This window comes from Aedes aegypti, chromosome 3 (assembly GCF_002204515.2).
Source record: "Aedes aegypti strain LVP_AGWG chromosome 3, AaegL5.0 Primary Assembly, whole genome shotgun sequence".
In the NCBI taxonomy this organism is placed as follows: domain Eukaryota; kingdom Metazoa; phylum Arthropoda; class Insecta; order Diptera; family Culicidae; genus Aedes; species Aedes aegypti.
This window is the reverse complement of record NC_035109.1, coordinates 237,055,618-237,068,253: the sequence shown is the minus strand read 5'-3', so window position 1 is coordinate 237,068,253 and position 12,636 is coordinate 237,055,618. Positions and strand designations below refer to the sequence as shown.

Here is a 12,636-nt window from a genome sequence, read left to right as displayed (position 1 = left end):
CTTTTGAGTGGAACAAAAGTTTTTTTTTATGGTTTCTATCTTAATGTTAACCAAATATTATAAAGAAAGGTCTTGGAGGTTCGAATGCTAATGCTTATGCTTTAACAGCAAATATAAAAAAAACAAAAGCTACGGCTGTTTGTTAGTTTTAGACTCGAAAATTGTAATTCTTGGAAGTGAGGCAAAATATTGAATCAGAGGGGCAACAGTTCGAGCCATATCTATTCTCACAGAAAAATTGGCAAATAATCTAAGAACTACATATTCCTTGTAGATTTAGCGACATATGATTATGCGAAAAAAAAACACCAACGTTTTACATTTTAGTAATGCAATAAACTAATATTTTGTATTCAGAACCCTGACATAACCGCAAAACAAAAGTTCCATGCTCACTAGCGCCGCCTGGTGAAAAAAAAATTGAATCTATTGACTAACTAGACTAATGATAGCCCTTGAACTAGTGAACAACTTCGCCGAAGACGCCATCTTTCTAAGTAGAACATTTGTGTTTCGGATGACTGTATGATAAGCTGCAATTCACTTCTTTCAACTTTGGTATTCATTCGGTATCCTCCTCCTTTCTGGTGTTTACGTCCCCACTGGGACAGAGCCTGCTTCTCAGCTTAGTGTTCTTAAGAGCACTTCCACAGTTATTAACCGAGAGCTTACTATGCCAATGACCATTTTTGCATGTGTATATCGTGTGGCAGGTACGAAGATACTCTATGCCCTGGGAAGCCGAGAAAATTTCCAACCCGAAAATATCCTTGACCGGTGGGATTCGAACCCACGACCCTCAGCATGGTTTTGCTGAATAGCTGCGCGTTTACCGCTACGGCTATCTGGGCGAGAATTGCTAATTGAATTTAATCTTTTTCTTAACATTTGAGTTGTGTGGAAAACATTTGGAAGACTGAAGTTTTTTGGAAGACATTTCAAATTTTGTTAAGACGTTTGGAAGACAGTTTTTAAATTATGAGCATTTTTACAATTTCTAGATTTGAACTCTTTCAGAAGACTTTTGCAGTAATCCCTCTCCGAATTCCTTCAGAATTACTCCATGGATTCCTTCCTAGTGTTCTTAAGAGCACTTCCACAGTTATTAACCGAGAGCTTACTATGCCAATGACCATTTTTGCATGTGTATATCGTGTGGCAGGTACGAAGATACTCTATGCCCTGGGAAGCCGAGAAAATTTCCAACCCGAAAATATCCTCGACCGGTGGGATTCGAACCCACGACCCTCAGCATGGTTTTGCTGAATAGCTGCGCGTTTACCGCTACGGCTACCTGGGCGAGAATTGCTAATTGAATTTAATCTTTTTCTTAACATTTGAGTTGTGTGGAAAACATTTGGAAGACTGAAGTTTTTTGGAAGACATTTCAAATTTTGTTAAGACGTTTGGAAGACAGTTTTTAAATTATGAGCATTTTTACAATTTCTAGATTTGAACTCTTTCAGAAGACTTTTGCAGTAATCCCTCTCCGAATTCCTTCAGAATTACTCCATGGATTCCTTCATCTGGGGATTATGCCAAGGATTGTTTCAAAGTTTCTTTTAGGCACAGATTTTCGACACATTTTTCTAGTAATTTCTGTAAGTAATATTCCAGAGATTCATCAAAGAAATCCTAAGTTTCTTACAAAACTTTTAACGAAATCTGTTTTAGTGTTTCTTTTACAGTTTTTTTTACGAATGTATCAAAGAATTTTACTCATTTTACATTTTGATATGATTTTTTACAGAGATTACTATAATTATTGGTTTCTAAATTATCCCAGAGATTTTTGGGAGATTTATATATCATAATTAAATTTCCATTATATTCTTTCAAATTCGTTTAAAAACACTCTCAGTTCTGTGTCAAAAGAATAGTGGAATGTTCTAAATACTTTTTGATGAATCAAATTGAAGTGAATCCCAATGTAAATCTTGCGGAAGTCATTTTTGACATTCTTACAACTATCAGAGATAAGGGATTTCAAGGAGTTATTTTAGTAGAATTAATAAATTTATTATCATATGATTTTTTTAAAAAAAGAATATAAATATATTATCACGATAGAAATTCTTACCAAAATTCTCTGAAACAAAACAAACACGGATTTTTTTTCGAGATGCTTGGGAACAAACGTTACTCAGATTCAGTATGGCTTTCTATTCCGTAGAATCATAAGGTGTTCTGTAGCTTAGTTGGTTAAAGCGCCGGTCTAGCGTACACGGAGACGCGAGTTTGAGTCTCACTTATTCGCAAATTCATATCTCAATTTGTCAAACAAACACACTGTGTCTTCTGATTACAAGTTCCCCAGAGGTATGTTTCAGACATACCAGCAAATCTGGTATACGTCAGTAAAGGGCAAACATTCATTAATGTATCGTAGAAGATTGGCTTTTTTTTGGCTCCTATACTATTTATATGTAATGAAAACATGCAGTAAAACTTCAAAGTCGATTTTCTCAAAACCAGGTCACCCACACCTCTTTGCCTCTAGACCTCTTATCTATAAAATTTGATTTCAATTGAGGTAGAAATCTCAAAAAGAATTTTTCTCCTCACTCAAATTTGTGCTCTACCTTACTCTATTGTTACTGTTTGTTATTAGTTTTTATTTTAACAAAGCCTGTAAAGACAAAAAATATATTCGAGATTTGCGGATGTTTTTAATTCTCCCTGTTTTAGATCAATAGGTTCTAAACTTCAGAACGATTTGAATGACATCACACATCCGACCTCATGAAGCTGAGACGTTTGTTAAAGCTTTGCAAATGCTGTAAATCCAGAAATAAAACCATTATATGCTTGAAAACCATTCATGATCTCATCTATGTATTGAAACAGTGCTGCGGGCAAGTTGTGATATTTACCTTATCTGTCATACCAGTATGGTACTGTTCCGTCCAGCTCTGTTTGACGTCCCATGTAACACTAAAAACTGGTCATTTGTACTACCCCTGATGGTTTTTCAACTCCAGATTGTTCAAAGCAACAAATATAATCTGCTCATAGCAATAATTCCGTATCTTCACAGAGTATAGCCATGATTGAGTCCAACCTACTGCCGGAAGATGGCCACTGTGGCGAGTGCAAATGTTGGGGCCCACCAAAGGAGTTGCAGCCAGTGACAATGTGGTACCGGAACGATTCCCGCGAGGCCATGTATCGCACCCAGCCCGACAGCAGCTTCCGGTACGATCTCATCTGTACGTTTATTTTGTTCTTATCAATTGGACTGATTCAAATAGTAGTATTTAAAAGGTAAGATGCGAATAATTTGATAGAAAAAACAGGAGTTTACAATATTGTATATTTTGTCATTTCCTTTTTCCTGATTTCCTACGCAGCAATGTAGTCGTTATCGGCTCGTTAAGTGCGACTACCGTAGCGTTAGGTCTATTTTTATATTTAAGTAACCGTCAGATGTCGGACCTGTCGTCGCCTGCCAGCAACGGCCCCGGTCAGGTAATTGCCGCCAATCGGTCTCTTCGGATAGCAATATTTGTTATTTCTACAGCGCTCATTGCAGCGTGTGCCATATTTAGTGTGGTAAGTATACAGGGGATTTCCTCAGCCTAGTGTTAAGCAGCTACAGAGGAAACTTATGCTGAAGGTTTTTGGTTTCGATATTCGGTTGGTACAGCATCTTTTCGTCATGGAAATTTCTTTGATTCGATAACAATAACTAACTCAGCGGGGCCTTCCTAAACCGAGTGGTTAGAGTCCGCGGCTACGAAGCAAAGCCATGCTGAAAGTGTCTGGGTGCGATTCCCAGGTCCAAGATCCTTTCGTAATGGGAATTTCCTTGACTTCCCTGGGTATAGAGTATCATCGTACCTGCCACACGACATACGCATGCAAAAATGGCTACTTTGGCAAAGGATGTTAATGCCAAGAAGAAGAAGAAGAAGAAGAACTAACTCAGCGCAATTATGTTTTGTTCCAACCGTTAAAGTAACGCTAGTTGCTCAATTTAGAGTTCAGGTCTTTGAGATATTGACTATTGAAAATAAATTATGTATCGAAACTTACCAACTTTTTTTAATGAAGTTTGTACAGCACTCTTTAAGATTTTTTTTCGCTCATCTCATTCTATTTTTTTCTCTGAACTCACTTCACTAGAAATTCCACCTAAATTCCGTCCAAAATCCACCCTTATAGATTAAAACAAATTTTTCTCTTATATTTTCAATGCATTTTCCTAATAGTTAAGTAATCCCCGAATTAATTAAAAAAAGGCAAAAAAAACCATTAGGGTCGGTGTTCTCTTAGTGGACAGTCCCCTATAGTCGCACTATTGACTTTTTACGGCCGTTTTGCTATAAATCTTTTCACAATATATTTTGACATGAAGGTCAGGAGCTATTAATCTAAGTACTATTTATACACAGCTTGATTATTTTTTTCAAAAAATGATCGAAATAATTAGTTTTGCTTAAAATTTGAGCTCCCTTGCGCCTATAGTTAACCTATTGTTCCTGTTTGAAATTATTTTAATACCACCAAGCTTTTCTTCTGTGATAGGTTGAGCGTATAAAAATATAAAAAGTCCGATTTTTTATATTACGCGTTAAATGAACTCCAGCCATTTGTAGGTTATACAAAAATACAATTTTTCAAAGAATTTTCAAAAATATATTAAAGCTTCAAAAGTCACAAAAAACATTTCCTATATGCGTGTTATGAGTCAAAGTTTAAGCCAAAACTAGAATCATTTTGATTCCCGAGCTACGAAAAAATGCACAAAATTCCTAAGTGCACCCCGTCTAAAAGCGGGGTTGGGTATTAGATGGTTAAATAAAAAAAAAAAAAATCTGTTGCGTTTCCTTAAAAATTATTTCTGAATTAAATTCTTCCAAAAAAATTCTCTGAATATTCCATCAGAGATTTATTGTAAACTATAGGTACAATACTAACGCATACATTTCAATACAATTTTCATCAAGGCAACTTTATTTTCGTCAACAATTTCCCTGAGTTTCGTTTCTCCTTGGCACGCTGCCAACAATTCTTCTGGAAGGCGTAAGACATTTTACTTGTACTGTCTATGAGTTTTAACGAAAATTATTGACGATATTTTCTCAGAGAATTTTTAACATTTACAATTGAATTTCAGAATTAAATCGTTTGAATTTCTAAATATAACTGTACACCATTATATAAGATTTTTTTTACTGACTTCGCAAAGTAACATCTAATCTACGTTTATGAGGCAATTCTTGAAAACCGTGATTGTTGTAACGAATATTCCTGAAACCAGAACCAGAACACAGTATCTACTTAAAATCAAACAATACAGATATGTTAAATTACGATAAAATTTTCAGATAAACTTCGACGATCTAGTAATAGCAAACGTTCTCCTGGTTAACAATGGCACGGAATCGGTAACGTACGACGTTCAGTTCGCACCGCTGGCTCCCGTCTATTTATACATGTGTGCCATCAGTCTAGCAGCCGTATCGGCCTTCCTTCAGTCGGGCTTCATCATCAAGCTACTGTTGATGTTGCTCTTCATCGGAGTTCAGTGCTCGCTACTATGGCAGAGTTCTCTGTTTGAAACCTATCAAATACTGAACAATTCGTAAGTAACTGCAGACATTATCAATTTATTCAAGTCATTCTTCTAATGATATTCGACTGGGTTTTTGCTTTTAAAGAATTCGATTCTGGCTTGCAGTCTTATAAAGGGCTCACGAATTTATTTTCTTGGTTCCAACGTTTCGATCCCAATTTGGATCTCAATCCCTGAAAAAGATCCAAATTGGGATCGAAACGTTGGAGCCAAGAAAATAAATTCGTGAGCCCTTTATAAGACTGCAAGCCAGAATCGAATTCTTTACAAGTCATTCTTCATTTGTTTTGCATTCATTCTTCAATAATCTCACAATGCCTTTTATTAGACGCTAACCGTTGTAATCTTCCCAGCTATTTGTGCAAAAGAATTTACCACGAACGATGCATTTTAACATCAAACGCTTAATCCCCAAATAACAGCAAACAATTCTCAGAATTTAATTATTTTCCCTCCCTTGGCTTCTTCTTTCCATCCGCGAAGGTGGCCTCTAGCATTCCAAGGCGGTCTGTTTCTGTTGCTGATTGCATCCGTCCTACATACTCTGGACCGCCAGGGCGAATACGTCTCGCGAACCGACTTCCTGTGGAAAGCCAAACTCAAGGTCGAACAGGAAGAGGTGGAAACGATGCGCGGAATCAATAAGGTGAATACTTTGTAACTCTTTGCTAGCCATCCTATCTAGTGGAAAACACTCGCGGAGGGTTCTATCACATTTTCTGGAAAACCATTCGCCCGAATGACAAACGTCCGAAAAGAATCTTGCATCAAAGTTTTCTGCAATAGCTTTCAAATTCCGGTATCTACTGAAATAGTATTGTTCGAAATTTCCGTCTAAGTCAGGGCTGCCCAACGTACGGCCCGCGGGCCGCATCCGGCCCCCGACCTCATTTTATGGGGCCCGCGGAGGCTTCGAAGATTCTTCTCATATTTGTCCCGTTCCTATCCTACCAACCCGAAGTTAGAACATACCAAAACTATTTAATTTTCAATTTAGTTACAATCTAATATTTTATTTAAATTGTTTTTTTTTCATTAAATCTTCTTAGCTACTCAATTTTATAAATGATTAAAATTCTTAATCTCAAATTCCTTGTGTTTCGACAATGTTTCTACCATGACTTCCTTCGGCATTTAGAAAATGCAGCCTGAACAAAACTTATGGACGAAAGGCTATGTTTTCATATGTAATTACACTGAACCATAGGCTAATACTCTCACAGAATCCTGGAATTAAATTTTACTAACAACTGGGCGTTATTCACGCAGATTACTTGAAAGGATTATAAAAAGACAGGGTTTTTGCAAAATCTTGAACAGGATTTTTTAAAAATAATTCTGGGCACGACTTTTACGGATAACATTGGCAAGATTCTCACATAATTTTCACTAGAAATCCATAGTCTTCTAGTCTCGAATTCAATACATATTTTTCTAAAACCCTGGGCAAGATTACAATATACCACTTTATAACTTTTTTCTAGAACCTTAAGCGAATTTATAATACAATTTTGAGCAGCTTACTTTTGAGATACTTTTTAGCACTCTCAAAGATGTCAAGGTTGCATTTCGAAATTATTTTTGAGTGAGATTCCGAAGAAAACCTAGGTACGATTCTTGTAAAATCCTGGACATTCTGACCAAGATTTTCGTAAAAGTAAAGATTTTAGCACATTTCGGGGCGGATTCTGACAGAATTCGGAGTACGATTTTTATAAAATCTTGGGCATTATACACACAGAATCCAAAATTTTTGGAGTAGACTCTTCAAAATATTGTGCAACAGATTATTATATAGTTTTGAAAGCAACTCTCACAATATGCAGCAGGAATTATCTGTTTTTCGATTTCTTCAAATGAAATTTGCGTCATTCATTGATTTTTGTCAGATTTTATAAACTTCATTTATTAACTTTTGTCAGATTTTATGCGAATATTTGTCTTTTTATAAATGTGGCCCGCGACACGAAATTGTTTCTGTGATTTGGCCCGCGGTTCAGAAAGGTTGGGCAGGCCTGGTCTAAGTTATGACTTAAAACAAAAAAGTGTTGTATGGAAAAACTAGTTTTTCCTTTAAAGTGCCCATCTCGCGATGTAATTTCAGTAACACGTTTAGGTCTGAGTGAAACCAACAATGCTTAAACCCTTACCGCTCAGCGAATACTTAACGGATTCAAATATTTTTGTCAGTATACTTTGCATAAATCAATTACACTGCGGAACACGTTTTTGTCTCAAGCACCATAATATCACTATTCACTAAAATAAGGGTTAACCCATTGCCGTTTTCAGAAATATCATAGCACGTACAGTTTTCGAGTTATTGACTGCTAAAAATGCAAAATTTGACCCTTTCAGCCAACTTGCATGCAAGTTTGCCAGGTTGTATGGCGATTTATTCGCTTAATTTTCAACAGAATTCAAATTTCATGTGTATACCAATTATTATCAACAAAGTTCATAACACTTTTGATGCTGAAAAGTAGTTTTTTGATCTTATTGTATTTTGCCATATAAAAGAGACAAAGAATTTAGTATGGAGATTGCAAGCATGTTAGGAAAATTGATTTAGTATAAATTTAATCGTGCAATTTCCAAATTATATCTAAAATGAAAGTTTAAGTCATATATTGCATGCTTGGTGGCTTAGATCACAAAAAAAGTTTGATGGATCATACGGCATCAGATATAGCAATCCCAAATCTACTAGAGACACATTATTTGATGCTTGAAACACGCAAAAATGTCATTTTTGTTACACTGTGTTATCAGATCTACTCAAAATTAAAAATGAAGAGTTTCGGACTGTTCAGAATGTATCTGATGTGACTCATTTTCGGTTGAAAAACAAGACCGAAACAGAGAAAAAACAGGAATTAAAATTATTTATTAATTTATAAATTTACTATTTTTTTTCAGACATGATGTTTCTAATGTTCCAAATTCTCCAGAAATTCCAAAAGGTTAGGTTAGGTTTAGGGAATGTATGTTGAACTTCCAAAAAAAAAAATAGGTATTCACAGGAGGAATAATTGGATGAATCCTTAGGGGATTATCTTGAGTTATTTTTAAGGAGCTCCTGGAAGAAATCCATGGAGAAATTAATGGAGGAATTTTCAAGAAATTCATGGCTAATTCCTGGAATAATCTTTGAAGAAATATCTAAGGACATTTTCTGGAGAATTCTTTGGAGGAATTTCTATAGAAATGTTTGGAGGAATTCTGGAGGAATTCCTGGGAAATACAAAAATACTTTTTTCAAATTCCTTTTTTCCTACTTACGTCCAAAGCAATATTGAATATTGCTATACTAAAGTATACATAAAAGCATACTCCGGATAATCGAGTCTGAAATTCCGGATGATCGAATCCTGGATAATCGAGTCACCGAATAATCGAGTCCAACCTGTTCTAGTATTGCTGGAAAATTCCTATACAAATCCTTACACCATCCTTACAGAATTTCTGGAATAATTCTAAGAGAAATCACAGAAAAAAACCTACAGATATCATTTAAGTATTTCTGAGGGCATCCTTGGAGCAAAAAATTGATCAACCCTAGGGAAAACTACTAGAGAACCGCTGTGAAAAATTCATAAGGGAATTTTTGTAGTAAACTCCTAGAGGAATTTATGAAGTAATGTTTGGAGAAATTCCTGAAGGAACTCATACAAATCCTGGCACCAATTCATTGATTAAGTTTTGAAGGAATGTCTAAACGAATTTTTATAGACATGATTAGAATAATTTCTGCAACAATCATTGAAGGAATTTCTAAAGGAACCCAGAAACATTGGTTGAAGGAAACCTAGGAGTAAGAACTGGAGGAATTCCTTAAGTATTTTTTGGAGGAGTTAGCTGGGGAAATATCTGTGGAATCCCAAAATGTTAAGGTAGTCCCAAGAGTACTTATTGGATAATCCCAGGAGGAATTGCTTGAGAAATCCATGTGGGAATATTTGGAACAACTCCTGCATTATAACTCCGGAAGGAATTACTAGAGGAAACCCTGAATAAAGTTATCACAGGATTCCGTGGATGAATTTCTGAAGATTTTTTTTTACGGAATCTCTGTACCAACTCTGGAGAACACATAGAGAAATCTCTGTGAGAATAACTAGCCAAATATCTGGAACATTTTGTAGAACTTTTGAAGGCATTTCTGGCAGAATTACTTGAGAAATCACTGTGTAAATTCCTGGTGGAATCTTTGAGAGAGTATCTGGAACAATCCTAGAAGGAACAAATGGAAGAATGCTTTAAGGAATTCTTGGTGGACTATTTAGAGGAATTCCCGCTGTAATGCCTGTGGAATTTCCTAATAAATCTCTAGATGAACTTTCGTATTAATTAAAGTAGTCTCAGGAGCTATAACTGGATGAACTCTAAAGGAATTCCGGGATGAACGGCTGAATAAATGCTTCAAGGAATTTCTGAATGTCGCTGGAATATCTGGAATTGTAAGTAGTATTCCTCTGGATGAATTCCTTGAGGCTTTCCTTGGAAACCCCCTAGAATAATTTCTGGAGGAATCTGAAGAATTACTAGCAAAAATCCTTGGACCAATTGCTTGAACATGTTTTGAAGACTCTGTAGTAAAATTTCTGTAAAAATGTCTGAGAATCTCTTAAGGAATCCTAGTAGATACCTACCTTGATACCTTGATGGCTACAGCTTAGCGTCACGCCATTGCCGGGTGTATTGTAGAGCTCCATCTTTGTCGGTTTTTTTGTGAAACTTCTCCAGTTGCCCCGAACGTTTAGGGACGCCAGGTCCTCTTCCACTACGTACAGCCAGCGTATTCGTGGTCTTCCCGGAAGCCACCGACCTCTACTTGGTTCCCTGCTGAATATTATTTTCGCAATCCTTTCTTCCGACATTCGCACTAGGCGACCAGCCCACTGAAGTCTGCCGTATTTTACACGCTTGATAATATTCGCATCTTTGTACACTTGATACAACTCGTAATTTAGTCTGTGTCACACATTTTCTAGCAGCACTTTACGCTCAAAAACACCGAAAGCTTTCCGGTCTGCCTCTTTCAACGTCCACGCTTCGTGCCCGTAGAGAGCCACCGGGAGAATCAATGTTTTATGCAGAGCGAATTTTGTTTCCGTTTGCAAGCTGTGGGACCCAAGCTGGTTACGTAGTCCGTAAGAGGCCCTATTCGCAGCCCCAACACGTCTTTTCACTTCGCGAAAACGTCGTTGTCACACGTGTTCCAAGGTAAACAGATTTTTCAACAACTTCAAACACATCCCCATCAAACGCTACCTCAGCACCTACACCACCAAGCCTGACTCTATATCAACCTGCAATCATGTACTTCGTTTTGGCAGATTTAATGGTCAGGCCTATCCTCGCTGTCACCGTCTTCAGAGGCACGAAGGCCGCTTCCACTGACATGCGATTGATTCCAATTAGGTCTATATCGCCCACAAAGCCAAGGAGCATGTGCGACCTTGTGATAATAGTGCCATTTCTTTGCACGCCAGAACTCCTAATAGCACCCTCGAGTGCAATGTTGAACAGTAAATTCGAAAGTGCGTCTCCCTGCTTCAACCCGTCTAGCGCCACGAACGAGGTTGACACCTCATCTGCGATCCGAACACTTGATTACGAACCATCCAGCGTAGCACGTATCAGCCTAATTAGTTTCGCCGGAAAACCATGTTCAGACATTATCTGCCAAAGCTAATTTATTTTCACTGAGTCGTACGCCGCCTTGAAGTCAATAAACAGATGGTGAGTCTGTAAGTTATACTCCCGGAATTTGTCTAGAATCATTCGCAAACATCTGGTCCGTTGTCGAACGGCCCTCTCGAAAACCAGCTTGGTATTTACCGACGTAGGACTCCTCAAGCGATCTCAGTCTGTTAAACAGGATGCGTGACAGAATTTTTACGCCTAATTCAGCAGGGTAATTCTACTGTAATTGGCACACTCCAGTCTGTGCCCTTTCTTGTAGATTGGGCGTATGAGACCATCCACCCAGCCAGTGGACAATTCTTCGTCCTCCCATACCTTCAGAAGTACTCGGTGGATCGACTGATAAAGTTGCGTAATAAATTCCGTGCTTGAGAAGCTCAACCGGGATCTCGTCCTTCCCAGCAGCCTTACAGCTCTTCAGCTCGCTGATAGCCTTTTTAACCTCTCCTATGGTCGATGGGTCCACAGCTTGATCTTCGTCATCAATGTTCATCCTGTTCCTCGCTACATTTCCATTTTCACCGTTCAACAATTGTTGAAAGTGCTCCTTTTTCCTGGCAGCCACCGCCGTTTTATCGGTCAGCAAATTCCCTTCTCGATCATTGCACATGGCGGACACTGGTACGGTATTGTGCCGCGCACCATTGACCGTTGCATAGAATCTCCGCATATCATCCGGTTCATGCTTTCTTGAGCTTCAGCTACCACACTTTCTTCGTGCTGCCCTTTCTTTCTGCAGTGGATTTGCTTTTCTTCGGCTCTCGCTGCCCTGTACCGCTCTTTGTTCTCTAGGGTACCAGCCTCAAGCATACGGCTTCTTCCGACATTCTTCATGTCTGTCACTCTCTGGCACTCTTCATCGAACCAGTCGTTTCGTCTTCGTCGTTGACCAGTGCCAATCACTTCCCGCGCCGTTGTTGTCACACCTTTGTGGATAGGGTCCCACAGGTTGCACACTGTAGCCGTCGCTGAAGAAACGTGATCGAAATTGTTTTGACCTTGAAAACATGATTTTAGTACTATAGTGTCTTCGGGAAAGTTTTTCCATAAAATAATCGCTATTTTATGAAAGTGTCAGTTTGGTGATTAATCCACCTATAAGTGAGAACGAAATTTTATTTTTCGTATTTATGAATTTAAAAATAAACTTTATTCGGGAAAGTTGTAGGTAATATTAGATGAAACAACTTTGCTGAAGACACCGTATGCATATTTTTTGATTTTCATGTACATTTGTGGAGTTTTTTGTGGAACACCCCTAAAAATCACTTTTTTCATCATAACTTGGTTGGATGATTTTGTACAATTTTCAATTGTTCTAGTGTTATTTGTTACTTGCAAAAACGCAT

The 12,636-nt window shown here is 37.7% G+C and overlaps 1 protein-coding gene across 16 annotated transcripts in view; it reads left to right on the top strand.

Moving 5' to 3' along the window:
* LOC5571159 (adenylate cyclase type 2) overlaps positions 1-12,636 on the top strand; it is a 200,564-nt gene that overhangs the window by 156,154 nt on the left and 31,774 nt on the right. For all 16 annotated transcript variants that reach the window (XM_021854242.1, XM_021854241.1, XM_021854239.1 and 13 more), the window contains 4 exons: positions 3,038-3,264; positions 3,351-3,552; positions 5,331-5,587; positions 6,062-6,224. In XM_021854242.1, coding sequence (XP_021709934.1) covers positions 3,038-3,264; positions 3,351-3,552; positions 5,331-5,587; positions 6,062-6,224 — 849 coding nt within the window. The remainder of the gene's footprint in view (positions 1-3,037; positions 3,265-3,350; positions 3,553-5,330; positions 5,588-6,061; positions 6,225-12,636) is intronic.